Source organism: Populus euphratica, unplaced genomic scaffold, assembly GCF_000495115.2.
Source record: "Populus euphratica unplaced genomic scaffold, PopEup_1.0 scaffold1.1, whole genome shotgun sequence".
NCBI lineage: Eukaryota > Viridiplantae > Streptophyta > Magnoliopsida > Malpighiales > Salicaceae > Populus > Populus euphratica.
Genome location: NW_011499845.1, coordinates 6,930,182 through 6,945,660, shown reverse-complemented (window position 1 = coordinate 6,945,660; position 15,479 = coordinate 6,930,182). Strand labels below are relative to the sequence as shown.

Here is a 15,479-nt window from a genome sequence, read left to right as displayed (position 1 = left end):
AGAAATGGATTATTTTCTTATGCAATGCGATGATCAAGTTCTAAGTTCTAATAATATCCCATCGTGTTATATGAACTTGGGGATTTAGTTTGAAAACTGAGCGACTACAGAGAAACTTACACTCTTGTGTAGAGCTAGAATAGTCACGAATGCTTGCATCAATTACACCACAATTCCCAAGCAATCCTTCCTCTTTTTCAATATTCCTTACTGGTCAATTTACAGCTGTCAATGAATGTGCTGTATGAAGAAATATGCGTAATAAGAAAGAAACATAGAAGATAATGTTTGTTTGAGTGGTGAACCATAGTTTTTAAACTTGATTAGGTGGCGGGTTCGGTTCAAGGCTTGGGTTTTGGGTTGTGATTGAATTATCGGGTTTTGACTGAGTCGGCCGGATCAATTTTTATTTTTAAAAAAATTCAAAACGACATCGTTTCAGTAACAAAATAAAATAAAAATCAACGGGTTGCAACTGAGTTTTTGACCGGGTTTTGCCGGGTCATCCGGGTTTCCAGGTTAACCCGCCAGGTCGATCAGGTCATGACTTATTTTATTTTTTTAATAACCCGGCCTGGTTCTAGCTCTGGGTTGGCCGGGTTCCAAGTTGACCCGCCAGGTCGGATCGAGTTTTAAAATTGAGTGAACCTATATTTTTTTTAAAATTTTTTGGATCATTATAATATACTGATATTAAAAATACATTTTAAAAAATAAAAAAAATATTATATTAATATATTTTTCTAAAAATAACATTTTAAAAAATAAAAGCAGCTGAAGAGTTCCGAAATACTGCAAGACGCGATTCCGTTTCTTTACTCCATCACCAGCCTATTGCTCTAATTTTATGAAAGTCCAGGAGAATAGTGGGTATGCCTTTGGGCCGCTTTCATGGTCTCTATGACTGCAGCAATCTATTGGCACTATTTAAATGAGCTAGGTCCAATACTTGTCTAACTCTATAAGTGGTTAGTTCGATCATGAGCCCACTATTTTAACAAATTGAATGAAAATGAATGGAGATAACAAAGATATATATATATATATATATATATATATATATATTATTTCCTTTTTTTATTAAATATGTTTTTATTCATTATGTATCTATTTTTTATATCCTAAAGCACTAATCAAACACAAATATGAGCAACCTTTCTTCCTTTGGCCTTTGCTTGGATTTTCTATCTCTATAAACCCCCCTTTTACAGTTTGATCTACTTCATTTAGGTTGCTAATCTTGAGCTTAGTCATCTACGTATATTTTTAATGTCTAGCTGAAAGCATCCATGAAAGCCCGCACACTCTTTCTATGAATTCATGTTAGGCTTGACTCGGCTCTAGAAATTTGATGTACCGCTCAGATTTAATATCTAATCATGTGTTGGGCTTCGTGCTTTCTGTTCTTCTTTCGATTTTTCTTTGAAATATGGAATAGGTCATTGGCAATATCTTTTGAAACCGACCAAATCCACCCATTGAGTATCTTTAATCCAAAAGCATCATACAAGTAATCCATATCGAAAATAATCATGTTTTGCGCACATGCCCATGATTTTCAACAAAAATGATTGAAAGAATGGTATATTATTGAATAAGAGCAAATTTTAAGGTTACAATGGGTTAATATTCTTACAGCATTGATGAATGATGCAACGTAAGAAGGATATATTGATAAGTTTCCCCTAAACATATTATTACGTATTCACGTTGGTTCGTCAGAAGAACGAAAGGATTAATAATACATAGAGGAGTAATTGACCTTTCTATCGTGCGACATATTAATTATTTCGAGACAAATAAAAAAAAAACCTCGGTACAATTCGATCTAGCATACTTTTGTACTGATGATGCTTTCCCCTGGACAAAGCTTCCACTTCTCGTAAAAAGAAGAGAAAAGTTTCCCATGTAACAGGCCAAGCCCAACTAGACAAGCAATCCCAAGAACAGCGTTTACCGGTGGTGATATTTTGAGAGAGATTTCTATAAGAAGTCACCCATCGCCACTACATTTGGCAGACAAAACCCTTTCTTCAATGGATGCTGGCAGCACAATCCACAAGCAATCAGCCTCTCGTCTAACCGTGATAGCACACTTGTTTGGCATCTTGGCTATAATTCTCATGCTGGTTTGGTTATTGCATTATCGCGGGGGCATCGAGTATGATTCTGATAATCCTGATCGTGTTTTCAATGTAATTAGAATTTCCGCAACCTTTGTTTTTGTTACTGTCATATAATTATAATCTTGTTATTTCTTAATTTTAGTATTAATCTTGGTATGCAGGCTCATCCGTTTTTTATGTTCTGCGGACTCATATTTCTTGCTGGGGAAGGTACGTGCTCGTGTGTATATATATTAAAATTTCAAAAATTACTTATTATAAGTAAAAAATCTCATTTATTGAAACTTGATAGCGTTGGAATGGCTATTTTATTTATTTCATCATTTGTGTGTTTTTTTGGGAGGATATAATTAATTGACAACTTGAAAATTAAAAAAAAAAAACAAAACAATTTGATGTATGGAAAGTTATTAATGATATTATATTAGTTATTACTCACCGGATCCATGACTCATAATTTCTTATATATATTTTAAAATGAGTTTCAAGAAATAGTTAGTATTATGTTATTAATTACTCCTCCATGACCATAAACCATAAAATCTGATTAAAATTCAAGCCTTATTGGTATTTTTACACGATTAACAACATTCTCATGTCTCATCTACTTGATTACTTTTAACAGCTTTCTTAAGTTCTTATATAAATATATGTTGGTGATGTGAGCAGCGATGATGACATACAAAACAATATCATCGGCAATGATTGTCCAGAATTCTATCCACATGTTCCTCCATTTGATTGCCCTGTGCCTTGGTATTGCTGGCGTATGTGCTGTTTTCAGGTTCCATGATATGATCCAAGCAGAGGATGTTTATAGCTTGCATTCATGGGTTGGGTTGAGCACCTTCTGTTTATTTTGCTTGCAGGTGCGTAAACTCTATCAGACTAGACCCGATTAACCACGACCTCTAGCTAGTGATGAACATCCTTTGAATTAATTAAATTTTAGGCAAAAACAAACCTTTCGTCCCTTCATTCGTGACAATGGTCATTTCAGTGTTTGAACTTTTTTCGAGTGACACCAAATCTGAGAAAATGTTGGCCAAGTGGCCCCGATCAATAACTGTCATACGTTGATCTATTAAAAAGGGACCGTATTGCAAACCTAAGAAACATGGGGATTGAATCGACTTTTTCTAAAGAAATCCCAGTAGCTTCAGCATGGTATATTTTCAGATTGTGACACTTGTTATATACTTGAACTCGATTCGCAGTGGGTGCTCGGCTTCTTTACATTCATGTTTCCAAAAGCTGGGAAACAAACAAGGGCATGCATGCTTCCATGGCACGTATGTGGGGGGAGAGCACTGTTATATATGGCAACATGTACAGCACTGACTGGGTTAATAGAGAAAGCTGCATTCCTCGAGCTAAAGCATCATTGCGAGTCTCATTTGATTAACTTCACCGGACTCTTTATCCTTCTCTTCGGCATATTCGTTGACCTCTCGGTTGCTATTGCCCGTTATGTGTGATGATTCTATACTACCTTCCATATTTTGTATCTGTATTGGGTAGTAGTTTTAATTTCATACAAGTTGGCTAGAATTGCTTAAGATCTAATAGAAATATAGTTTGAAAAAAGAACAAAAAAAAAATAGTAATAACAACACCATATTCTATATGAGCCTGGATTTAGAACTATTAAATCTGATAGAATATTTGAAAGCAACTTTTTCTTATTTTAATTTTATTTTAACCTTTGTACTCCATATATATTTTAAGTCTCAAGTTTTAATAGTATTACAATGCCTCGTAAACAATCATATCCGATAACCTAATCAATTCAAGCGAAGAATCGAGCCATGAAACTTTTCAAAATTAGTCAACATTTTCTTGCGGACCATCCCCCATTCGCCATGGCACCATGCTTCTCTGCTCACCTCCCAAGATGTAGCATTACCAACAAACTTCACATGATAAAGTACGCGTTTCGCAGATCTCACTGTTCGGTGATACTGAGCATTAACATTCTTATTCCAAGTTAAAAAAAGTTTGAATTAAAAAAAATAATTAAAAATAATTCAGTAAACTTTATCTTAACCTTATAATTATCAAAGAACCATATCTTAATATGCTAGATAAAATTTTAAAATATAATTTATATTATTTTTTATTATATTTTTCAAGTAAAATCCTTTTAACCTTAAATTTGTACAAACTCTTAAGTAAAAATCTTCTAATTTTAAAATTTATACATATTCATACTATATCGTATTTAATTTTTATCAAATAAATAGAGATGGTAAAATTTAAATTTATAATTATTTAGTTATTAAAATCTTGATACTATATAAAAAACAATCTCAACTTAATAACTTAAATTATTAAATAACTTTTTAAAATATAATTTATATTATTTTTTAATAATAATAATTTGATTAATTAAATACTAGACTTTCAAGATCATACCGACAAAACCCTGGTTCTCCATTTAATTTGTCACAACACTCGCCGGCCTTGACGTTTCCTAATACTCTATATGTGGGATTCGGAGGATCCGTCTTTCTTGCGTTGGCAAAACCAGGAAGGTTTTCCTTGTGCACATCACAATGTACACAGCAAAATTTCCACGTAAAATTAATCAAGAAGAGTAAACTTCATTCTTGACCCTAAAGATTCGTCAATGTTCCACTTTTACTCCTATAGTTTAAGATTTCTCAATGTTACCCTAATAGTTCACAGGAAGTTTCAATGTTACCCCTGACCATTAAGGAGACCACTTCCTTATTTGTTTTTTTTTAGTTTTCTAGGTATTCTATGTGAGATGGTACGGCATTTTCAGGGATTTGAGTGGAAAGGGTGAGATAAAATAATAAAAAGAAAATATGAAGAAAAGTGAATTTCTTATCAGTTTTTTCCTAAGAGTGAAATTAAACTTTTTAATAACTACAGGAGAAACATATGGAGATTTTTATTTATGGGGGTAGAAGTAAACTAGGAGTGAGTTTATATGAGCAAAAATATAGTTTATTGATAATAAAAAATTCAACACCTTAGCAAGTTTACAATGAAAACAAACGAATCACTTTGTATTGTCCAACTTCGTGAATACTAGCAAACAATGATGATGATTTCAAGTACTTGAAGAACAGTACTGAACATATATATATATATATATAGACACGCACACAACTGCTAGAGAGCACCTATTTCCAGCTTGCACTGATCTCCCCCTTTCCATTTACCCCTGTCTCTTTGAGCTAGAGTAATAGACTCGAGATCATCTAGTAGAGCAATGCCACCTAAAAGTCGAAGTTTCCAAGTCTCAGCGACCCCCGTAACAATGTTTGCCCATTTGTTAGCTATAGCAGTCACAACCCTTGTTCTTGTTCGGTTTTTACACTTCCGAGGAGGCCTCGCTTTCGAATCCGCTAACAAAGGCAAGATTTTGAATGTAAGATGAATCAGGCTTTAATCATTTATAGATATTTTCATTATGTTTTCTAACTAGGAATTCTTTGTTTAATTTCTTGATTCTTCTCAATTCAGATGCATGCTCTTCTAATGGCAGTTGGATTTATAGTTTTTGCGGGAGAAGGTAAGAAAATAAAATGTAGCTTAATGAATAAATTAATAAATGAATCAGAAAATGCTAAACCGGAGCATTATTATTAATTTAACAAATAATCACTGCTCATATCAATAATTTTGATAGCAAGGGCTGACATTTCATAGAAAAATTAGAGGATTAACCTTTGATGCGACCATGCACTTGCACTGCGCGCATAGTAGACTTCTTCCTGATTGCTCCATAGTATGTCTGTCACTCTAGCAGTGAAAAGAAAACATTGTAGCTAGGTTCTAATCAAATTTCATTTTGAATAAGCTATTATGGCATACAAGTCAGTTCCAGCAAAGAGGAAGGTGCAGAAAGCTTTTCATGTAACATTGCATCTGATAGCACTTGTGGCTGGAGTAGTGGGTGTTTATACGGCTTTCAAGTATAAGCATGAGGTGGAGGAAAAAGACATGACTAGTTTACATTCCTGGCTTGGCATGATCACCATCTGTTTATTTGGTTTACAGGTATTATCTTTTTTCTTGAGATTACAAGATGTACCATTTGTTACCTTTTCTTAATATTCTGATCACTGATTAACACAAAATGGGACGCTGGGCAGTGGTTGTTGGGATTCTTCTCATTTGTGTTCCCGGGCGCAGAAATGTCAGCAAGAGCCTCGTACAGGCCATGGCACGTTTTTGGTGGTTTGGTCATATTTTTCCTTGCAATAAGCGCAGCCCAGACGGGTTTGCTGCAAACTTCAAATTTCTTAGGCCCAGGCCTCAGCCAAGAAGGACTTATTGTCAACTTCACTGGACTTTTGCTTTTTTTATTTGCAGTCGGTGTTGGGCTGAGCAGTGTCCTTCCTCGAGCATATTATTAACATCAAATGGTATCAGATCTTCACTGTGCCCATGGGGTTCTGATTTGTTCTCTCTTCTACCACTTGTAATTTCTTGATGAAGGGGTGGGGGGGGAGTAGACTCGAGCTTCGAAAGCTGGTCTTTCCTCCTACGCCGCACTTGTATGGTATTATAATTTATTTATTTGTTAAATAAATTGCAGATTTTTTTTCCCCTTTTGTGAGGAATGTTTATTTTGAGAGATTTTCCTGGGAGCTGTTATGAACTGTTCATAATAAAAATAAGAAAACCAAATCATGGTTTTTTTTTAACTAACATGGATGTCCTTGTTTACATTCATCTCAATTAATTTTATAAGTCTTAAAATTAATAATTATATAAATTTTTAATGATCCTAAAATTTATAAAACTTAAACTAATAATATTTAAAAAACAAATATAAAATCTAACCCATTGAGTTAAATCCCTCAAAATTAATAATGGTTTTTTTATTGACTTTTGATTGCTTTCATTTTTTAGCCTAACTAAGGAATAATAATAATAAAAAAAAAGCATTTGCCAAGATGTTTTATTTTTTAAGAATAATGATTTATTAAAATTTAAAAAAATTGTTGCATTCCTTCCATAATGTCATTTATTTAGTTTTCAATGTTTCATAAGAACATACATTTATTAGGGAAATCCTTTATCTATTCAATTCTTTTTTATGAGACTTTGTTTTAAGGTAAGGAAAAATTATATTCCGTTTTTGTACATTGAAACTAATTTCTTTATTTATTGGATGTTTAACGATAATACAAGTTCAAACTCTCTTTTCAAAAGCACTAAACCTCAAAGAATAACTTTATGGAACAGATTTTTTTTCGGTGAGGAAATTATTGTTTCATATATAATTATACATTAGCAAGTAAGCACAGTTTGCTGGACTTGCACAATTTGTCTGAACTTGGAACTCCGAAGCACTTCTTATCATTACTATCCTGCGTCAATGGAGCAATTAATTAATGATTAATAATATGTTAGAGAATAATATACATTATATTGTAAAATTTTATTTAAAAATTTAAGTTTTTAGATGAAATGATTCTTTAATTATTTAAAAAGTTAAGTTTTTAGATGAAATGATTCTTTAATATAAAAACATATTTTTCATGATCATGGTATTATCTTAGTGATTTGGTAAGGTGGTTCAACCATGTTTTTTTTTTAAATTTAATTTTTTATGCTTTTATATTGTTTTAATATATTTTTCAATAAAATTTATTTTAAACTATAACTATTATTACACTTCTAAATACTTAGCAGACGTGCAGGCCAAAAGAAAATTTCAATGTGTAAAAATTGACGCTCTATGGAATCAATTTAATGGTTCTAACTCGCAGTGACCGGTGCTTAATGGTCCCAGTTCACAAATATGTTAAAATACATAAAAAAAAACAAAAAAAAAAACAAAAAAGGAAAAGAAAAGGGATCGTATTCATTACCTTTATTCGCCATTAAAATTATCTTTTAAGAACAACTTCAACAACGTGCATGAGCACTGGTAATTTTATATGTTATCTGTAGAATCGTATAATACATAAATTAGAGTACATTTTCTGATAGCTGCAACAACTAGGGCGGGTAATATTTGACAATTGTAATTAAGAATCAAAATATTGGTATATGAAATAACATGGGCACAGACAATGATTCAGTTGTTATATTGGAGGGATATCATAGAGTTTAAGGTCAAAAGCAGCAGCAAAAGTGGCCCTGTGAAGTCTGATCCTGCCATGTATTTACCAATTTTGGACAGCCACCAAACAAATCCAACAGTATCAAACAACCTTTGATATACTATAAGATAGAATTTCACTGGTTTCGTTCCTTGATCTTCCCATCAAGGCCATGAACTTCCAAGCTCCCCAGTTCCACAGCTAGGAAGGAAAGCCGTGCATTTTTGCATTTAGAGAACAAACATTTCAAGCTCAAAATGGCAAAGATACAAGACAATTGCACACGATTACACATCGTCTATGAGCAAATTATAAAAACCGAAGGAATAAATTACACCCATTGCTGCTTTGTGGCCTCCATTCTTTCCAATAAACCAGCAATCTCTGCTTGCATTCTCAGCTTCATGTTGAAGTAATTACAATATGTATTTTCCAAAGTCTTCAGTTCCTCCATTTTCTTCCTCCGTGTTTCTTCTGTATCTTGAAAACACATTTTGGCCAGCTTCTCTGCATATTCTTCTTCTAACTTGTCAGATTTTGCCCGAATCATCTGCCTGTAACCTTCAGCCTCTCTTTGCGCTTCATCTGCCTTGTTCTGGAACATTCTTGCTTCTGCTTCTTTGATCTGCACAATGCTTTCTAAGCTATTGAAGCCATCATTCTTTGATAACTTCCCAAACTGAAACTCATTTTCAAGTTTTAGGACATCAAGGAGGGAAGCTTTGAGATCATTTCGGTGTAGATCATTTGGTTGTGAATCACGTCTTCCACTTGAAGAGCCCATGTTGTAAATGGCATATTTTGGAGTGAGAGAAGTTGCTGGCAGCATAGGTACTGCATCTTTTCTAAGGGTAGCTTCTGTTGGCATCAATTCTTTCGCATAAACACCAGAAGCAGGAAAATCTGACATACCATCTGCATCTAAAAATCCCAAAAGAAGAAATATACGATTTGAATTTCTGAGCATAAATGACTAAAATAACCTTGAAAATTAAAGGAAGCTTGAAGTTCACAATCTAGTGATGAGAAAATGTTGATTAATGCCATAAAAGAAGGATTTTTTTCCATTCTTTTTTCAATTTATTTCTTCATTCCACCTTGTTTTTTCCGTCATAGACCAGACATGCTAAGATCCCCAGTTATATTACTGTCTAGCACAGCCAGTCAGGAAGATGTAGTTTCCTGGTTATGGAAATAAAACCTCAGCACAAGTGAGCAAGTCTGGAAATCATATGAAAATCAACTTGCTCCATCGAGGTTCGAAACAACACAAGGACAGTGAATCCTGACTGCCAATCCCATATGATAACGCATGCTAATAGGCAAATTGCTTGTAACCAAATATTTTTTTCCACTAACTTCATATTTTTGAAGATGATATTGGAAATTTCATATGGATAAGCACACATACTAAATGACTTTGGACCTTTGGTGCTCAAAACTGCAAAGCTCAAGCACTGCAGAGTTTGTGTTTGAAATGATTTGCTGTTAGATTGTAACTAATGCATGTAAGCACCCAGAAATAAGAAATCAGGCATCCTGAATTAAGGAAATAACCTAGGCCATTTTGCAAATCAAGTTTATTCAAACTACAACTTTCAGACAAATTACAGATTAGATATCTCATAAAGGAAAAGGCTGTTGGAAGAGCAGTTAAATTGTTCCTGGAGTTGTTTAAACCAACGTACGGAAGGACCAATTAAACCTTCAATATTTCTTAGATGCAAAGATATTTTGAATGTAAGCTGAATACTCTCACTACTAGGAAAATTAGTGAAATCCTGAAAAATATGAACAATATATGTTCTTCGGCTGTCTCTTAAGCACTGGAAATTTTCCTCCATCGCAGGTTCCTTCTCCAGAAATCCTTTTGTTACGACTTATGGCACAGGTGGCAGGCATGTGCCAATGATTGAAGGCACTCCTCTCGCACATGCAAGTTATGGGAGGCCTTTATTTCTAGTTAGTCCCAAGCACTTACTTCCTTCAATGCTATTATTTTTTATGCATTCAACCTCAACTCAACCCTATATTTAATCCTGAAAAGGCTCAAGAATTCAGATGCTTGGGTTCTCCTTACGCAATCAAGATAACCAAGCTCAAGCTCCAAGAATCCATCATACATAATCAGGTACTTTACACAGCCTCAATTGATCGGACAAAATTAGCAAATCTACAGCACCATCAAAAGGCTTAAAGAACATGCCACACCAAAAATGACCACATTCACAGGCCTAAATATGAACCAATTAAGCTATTGAAAAATGAATTCAAACATCTTTGAATCCATCTGTTCAGTAAAAGCCTTTCAATTTATGCTTTAAGCATAATTAGTAATACAATTAAATGAATCTATGATAGACTTTTATCAAATCTCCAAGCAACTCCATTCACTTGCAGCCAAAAAAAGCACTATTTTCAGATTGGCACTCAAGCCTGGCTTGCAATAATAAAGAAACCAAGTTTCAGGAAAGGCATGAGCTTCTCCTCTTTGCATAACAAGTGGATCTCAAACCAAACCAAAGCCTTATCAAATTTTATATAGCTGAGCTTGAGCATACATAGAAATAGAAAAACCATTCTGCACCCCTCACATTTTAACTCCTTATTTAGAGACCTTTTCTTTTTATTACACTTTTAGAGACTAATGGGACTTGTACCAGCTCAAAAGTGAAAGCTTGGAAGAATAACATCAAAAACTCATCAGCCATGCCAAACACTCATCTTAGTTACTATAAAAAAATTGTTTAGGGTGCAGAACCCAGCCCGATTATTCACACCTCTGAACATAAAATAACCTATACAATCTTTCTTCATTTAATTGACTGGTGAATAATAATGCACACCTTATCACACTACCTTCAATAAACTCTAAGCTCAATCTGATGGCATTTATTTTAGCGCTCTGACAGATTAATTTATTTATGTAAAGAAACTTATTTGGAGAAAAGGGATAGAGGTTACAGCTTAAAAGAATGACAACATCAGCGGGCCAGATAAGAACAAGCTTCAATCAACAAAGCTCTGTCCATACAGAGAACAGTAACTGAGAAACCAAAACACATCAATCTTTCTTTTTTTCCCAATTCTTTCAGACATCAAAGGTCAGCAGTGACAAAAGAATTCAGATTTTTACTAACCAATCCACAAGGTAAGCTCAACCATCTACCCGATTCAAATAATGAGAAGAAATAGCACATAAATTGCATAGAAAAAGGAGGAGTTCGAAGTTAGAAGACTTACAGTTGAAGAACTGTATAATGGCGTTGCAGGCTTCTCTAGAAGACATCAGTTTTCTTTCAAGCTTGGAGAGCAAGTCCTCAGCCTTAGTATGCAACTCCCTTCCTTTGAAATCCTCACTTCCCTTGAAAATCTTCCCAACACAATCAAGCTCCTTTATCAGAGTTTCTAGTCCCCAATCCTTTGCACAGCACACAAACACATCCTTGACAAAACCGAACATCTCCGAAGCATGATTGCATCCAATGCAGTGAAATTGCATCTCACTAGTCCCTGATGGACCCTTCAAGCTAGGACCAGGTCTAATGAGATTCTTTTGTATGCCACAAGCGGCGTGGCACCAATGGGAGCAAACATCACAGCCAACCCAACTGCATGTATTGCTAGCACAATCAAAATTCATACAGACAGGACACATACACGAGCTGCAAAATCCCTTATTCCCCGAGCAAAACTTACAGTCACAGTCATCCACAGGCAGTATACTCTTGCAATTCACATTCCTACACCTCATAAACAGGAAAATCTCCACCAACTCATTCGTAGGAACCCGAACTTTCCCAGATACAAAACTTCCATGTCCCATTTTGACCGCAACTAATATTTCTAGCTGCTCCCTTTGACACTTTAAGAGAGCCTCCTTGGTAAGATCAGACCTTCTCTGAAGCCGGTTTTGAAGGTCAATTAACTCGTCTCTCTTTTCAGTCATAGCAATTAGATTCTTCAAGTACTCCTTCGTCAATTCCAATGTTTCTTCGGCTACCTCCTGAATTATCTGAGCCATAACAGGAATGGACTCAGAAACAATCTCACGAAGAATTCTCCCTGGTCTAGACAGCTTTTTGGCGTCACCTTCTCCATCTCCACTCTCCAAACCTCTCAAATTCTCTGAATCCCTTCTCCTAGAATCACCTGAATAAGCATCTAAGCGTGGCCTAGCCGGCAATTCAGATGGAAAAAATGAAAGATTATCCGAACTAGTAGTCTTATAGACACTATTATTGCACGAATCCTTATTCGTTGCACGATTACCTTGCATTATAGAACCACCACCACCATGATTGTTATTGTTCAAAGCAACAATCCCATCTCCAATAGGCCTAAACCGGCTATGAACTGATCCATTAGTCCCTTCCCCTCCACACCAAATTTGATCATCTCTCCCTACAGAATACTCGTAATTCTCAGTTGAATTGTGAGTCATAGAGCAACTAGGATTGTGTGAAAACGGGTGTGAATACGAATAAGAAAGTGAAGCAGCAGTGAAATCATTAGAACATGTAGGTTTTGTGTTGTTGTTTTTGGATTGTGTTTCTGCTGCCGCTGCTGCTCCTGCTGTACCTAAGGACTCATTACGATTTGGCTCAATCAGAGGATCAACATTTTGCAATGCATTTGATGCGGTTAAAGAGAGAGACACATCTGGCAAAGCTAAAGAAAGATTTAAAGTGCTTCCTAGCTTTTGTTTCTTGTCTCTTGAGGAATTCTCTTCAACTTCTTCCTCATCTTCTTCATGGCGGACTTGTCTCTTGGAAGAAGAACTGGATTTGGTTTCGCTCAGATTCAAGAAATCCCTCTCAACCCATTTCTCATCTTGGATAGAAAGCTCTGAAAAGATTACTTCTTTTCCCTTGAGAGAAAAACCCAGTTTGGGATTATTGTTGTTGTTTTCACAGAGGTAGCTGAGAGTGAGTTCTTGGGGTTTTAAGCCAAACCCCTCAAAACCCATCTTTGATTCTCTGAGAAAATCAATTCCCTTTCGAGACAAACCAATCATTTTCTCTACAGGGTTCTCTTTGTTTAGAGACCTCTCAGACCCAGCCTCAACATTAGAGGCACAATGATCTTTCTCTCCAAACATGGCCTTTGTTTTGTTTTCAAACGTCAGGCCTTTAACAGAAGGAGAGAGGCGGGGGGGTAGAGAGTCAAGAAGACCTTCGCTTTAATGGTAGACTGGACTGGAGGGGCAAGATGGAAAAAATGAGGGGGCTAGGGGGGTGAGGGTTATTACCTCATTTAAAGCTGCGTGGGTTTGATTCTCAACAGCAAAGTCTAACATGACAGCATCACATAACCAAGTCTTCAGATTTGTCTTTGTATTGGTTGTGGTTTTTTGAAGGCTGAAACTTTCAAAGGCTTTTAATTTTCATACAAAACGGCTCACAGTCAGCCAGTATTGACTATTGAACCCTTGAGTTATTGTTGATATATATATATATAACTCAAATGCTGTTGCCAGTTTTCACTGCTGCTTCCACCCGAAAACATACAAAAGAAGAAAAGCTGTGGACTTCCCTTGTTATGGTGATGGTGGCGAAGGGGAGTCTACTTAAAGTTGGTTAACGGTACGAGGTACGATGCACTGAAATCTTATTTTAGGACAGGGTATGTCTCACAAAGCATTTTTTTTGGAAGGAATCTGTCTCTGGCCCAACCCTCCATGTATCAGTAATTATTATTATTATTATATTTAGAAAGTAAATGCCTGAGAGTTTTGGAAGGAATCTGTCTCCGGCCCAACCCTCCATGTATCAGTAATTATTAATATTATTATATTTGGAAAGTAAATGCTTGAGAGGAGTGGGAGGGGATCTACGCTAAAGAAAATGTTTTTATTTAATATTGGGTAGAAACCCCTCGGATTCAATCGTCCCGACCAATCTCTCATCTTGGTTTGAAATTAATGAGATATGATTATATTATTAAAGGAAACAGATAAGAGTAATATTGTGTTAGTTTGAGCTTTTAATAGAAATGCAAAAAAAAAAATCCCTAAAAATGTAAAAATGTAAAAAAATATACAAATTCTGCCTGGGATTGAGTAAGCAGGGAAGTGGGAGCAGTCCCCAAAGCAGCAACAGGACGCGTTTCGTTTCCCTTTGCTTGAGGAGTGAGGACCGACGAAGTACCTTTACAGTATTAACACCGCATCTTGATAAAAGATAAAATTAAAAAAAAAAAAAAGGACCACGACCAAGTCCAAACTCCAAAGTCAATCTGTTGACGTGTCATTGTAGATATTAGTGTTTCGCTTCTACTTTAATATATAGTTTAATATTTCTTAATCTTATCTCTAAAATCTTGAGTAAGTTTCTATTTTGCCCTTCAGGCTCACTTCTCTAGAATTCCATTTAAATTTTCTTGTTTTTCTGTTTTTCTTTTCTTTCAAATTCCCACCAATGCTGTCACGCACACGCGCATCTATACACACACACACACACACAATAACACATGGAAACCTTAAGAATCTAAAAGTCAAAATTTAAAAAGTAGATCATTCAATGGACCGGGGTAACATTGGAATGTCACATGAAACTAGAAGTGCAAGAATATAAATATATAAACTACAGGGGTCGAAGGAAAACATTAATGAATTCACGAGGACAAAAATAAAATCTATCCGTAATTGATGGACCAGGAAAGGTGGGGTTTTCGCTCCATCTGGTCATTCCCAAGACCTTTTGTTCTCTAAAGTCTCTTTTTAGGTTTAATTTTTTCTTCGATAAAGTAGTTTTTTCATCACGTTATATCTATTTTTCACCTTAAATATTCAAGAAAATTTAAAAAAGTCAAAAATATAGTTTAGCCGGAATCGTCTACCTCGAACATTTAAGAGAATCTCATCTGAAGATTGAAAGGTCGAGAGAAATGGTTTCGACAAATGTCACCTGCATGCTGACACATGCAAATATCAAGTCTTTTCCTCATTATGTGTGATTGTGTTCAACGATCAACACCAGCAACACCAATTATAAGCTTGTCTTCTTTCTTTCCTTCCTTTTTCAAAATCAAGCGACAAGAAATTCTCAGAAGCAGAAGACGTTTCTTTCTTGAGTGGCATAGGAAAAGGTCGAAGAACAGAAGGACTTTCTTGGTAGAAAGCAGAGACGCGTAAAGTGAAGATTACTAGTAGACTTGGTCAACGAGTTTAAGATAAGCGAGGAAACACGTTTAATTTTGGAATTTTGCAGCCAATGTTGAAGAATATAATATTGTCCTGCATCCAGGAAGATACGCTACCAAA

General features: G+C 35.3%; 3 protein-coding genes across 3 annotated transcripts; 2 read left to right on the top strand and 1 right to left on the bottom strand.

The window, feature by feature from the left end:
- Positions 1 to 1,933: 1,933 nt before the first annotated feature.
- LOC105125694 (probable transmembrane ascorbate ferrireductase 3) lies at positions 1,934 to 3,705 on the top strand. Its single transcript, XM_011026261.1, has 4 exons — positions 1,934 to 2,195; positions 2,288 to 2,336; positions 2,796 to 2,995; positions 3,344 to 3,705. The coding sequence occupies exons 1-4, from the start codon at positions 2,037 to 2,039 to the stop codon at positions 3,602 to 3,604; spliced, it is 669 nt and encodes a 222-aa protein (XP_011024563.1). The 5' UTR covers positions 1,934 to 2,036; the 3' UTR covers positions 3,605 to 3,705.
- A 1,662-nt stretch (positions 3,706 to 5,367) lies between these two features.
- LOC105128234 (probable ascorbate-specific transmembrane electron transporter 1) lies at positions 5,368 to 6,517 on the top strand. The gene is made up of 4 exons (XM_011029804.1): positions 5,368 to 5,526; positions 5,622 to 5,670; positions 5,959 to 6,158; positions 6,254 to 6,517. Exons 1-4 carry the CDS (start codon positions 5,368 to 5,370, stop codon positions 6,515 to 6,517), a joined length of 672 nt encoding a protein of 223 aa, XP_011028106.1.
- A 1,730-nt stretch (positions 6,518 to 8,247) lies between these two features.
- On the bottom strand, positions 8,248 to 13,572 carry LOC105125686 (protein OBERON 3-like). Its single transcript, XM_011026251.1, has 2 exons — positions 11,459 to 13,572; positions 8,248 to 9,136 (listed from the first exon to the last, which is right to left on the bottom strand). Exons 1-2 carry the CDS (start codon positions 13,314 to 13,316, stop codon positions 8,547 to 8,549), a joined length of 2,448 nt encoding a protein of 815 aa, XP_011024553.1. The 5' UTR covers positions 13,317 to 13,572; the 3' UTR covers positions 8,248 to 8,546.
- Positions 13,573 to 15,479: the final 1,907 nt, after the last annotated feature.

Coding starts and splice junctions, on each gene's coding strand:
- LOC105125694 (XM_011026261.1), top strand. CDS start 2,037: ATGGATGCTGGCAGCACAATCCACAAGCAATCAGCCTCTCGTCTAACC. Junction 2,196..2,287: donor ATCCTGATCGTGTTTTCAAT/GTAATTAGAATT, acceptor CTTGGTATGCAG/GCTCATCCGTTTTTTATGTT. Junction 2,996..3,343: donor TCTGTTTATTTTGCTTGCAG/GTGCGTAAACTC, acceptor CTCGATTCGCAG/TGGGTGCTCGGCTTCTTTAC.
- LOC105128234 (XM_011029804.1), top strand. CDS start 5,368: ATGCCACCTAAAAGTCGAAGTTTCCAAGTCTCAGCGACCCCCGTAACA. Junction 5,671..5,958: donor TATAGTTTTTGCGGGAGAAG/GTAAGAAAATAA, acceptor ATTTTGAATAAG/CTATTATGGCATACAAGTCA. Junction 6,159..6,253: donor TCTGTTTATTTGGTTTACAG/GTATTATCTTTT, acceptor GACGCTGGGCAG/TGGTTGTTGGGATTCTTCTC.
- LOC105125686 (XM_011026251.1), bottom strand. CDS start 13,316: ATGTTTGGAGAGAAAGATCATTGTGCCTCTAATGTTGAGGCTGGGTCT. Junction 9,137..11,458: donor CATTATACAGTTCTTCAACT/GTAAGTCTTCTA, acceptor TGGGATTTTTAG/ATGCAGATGGTATGTCAGAT.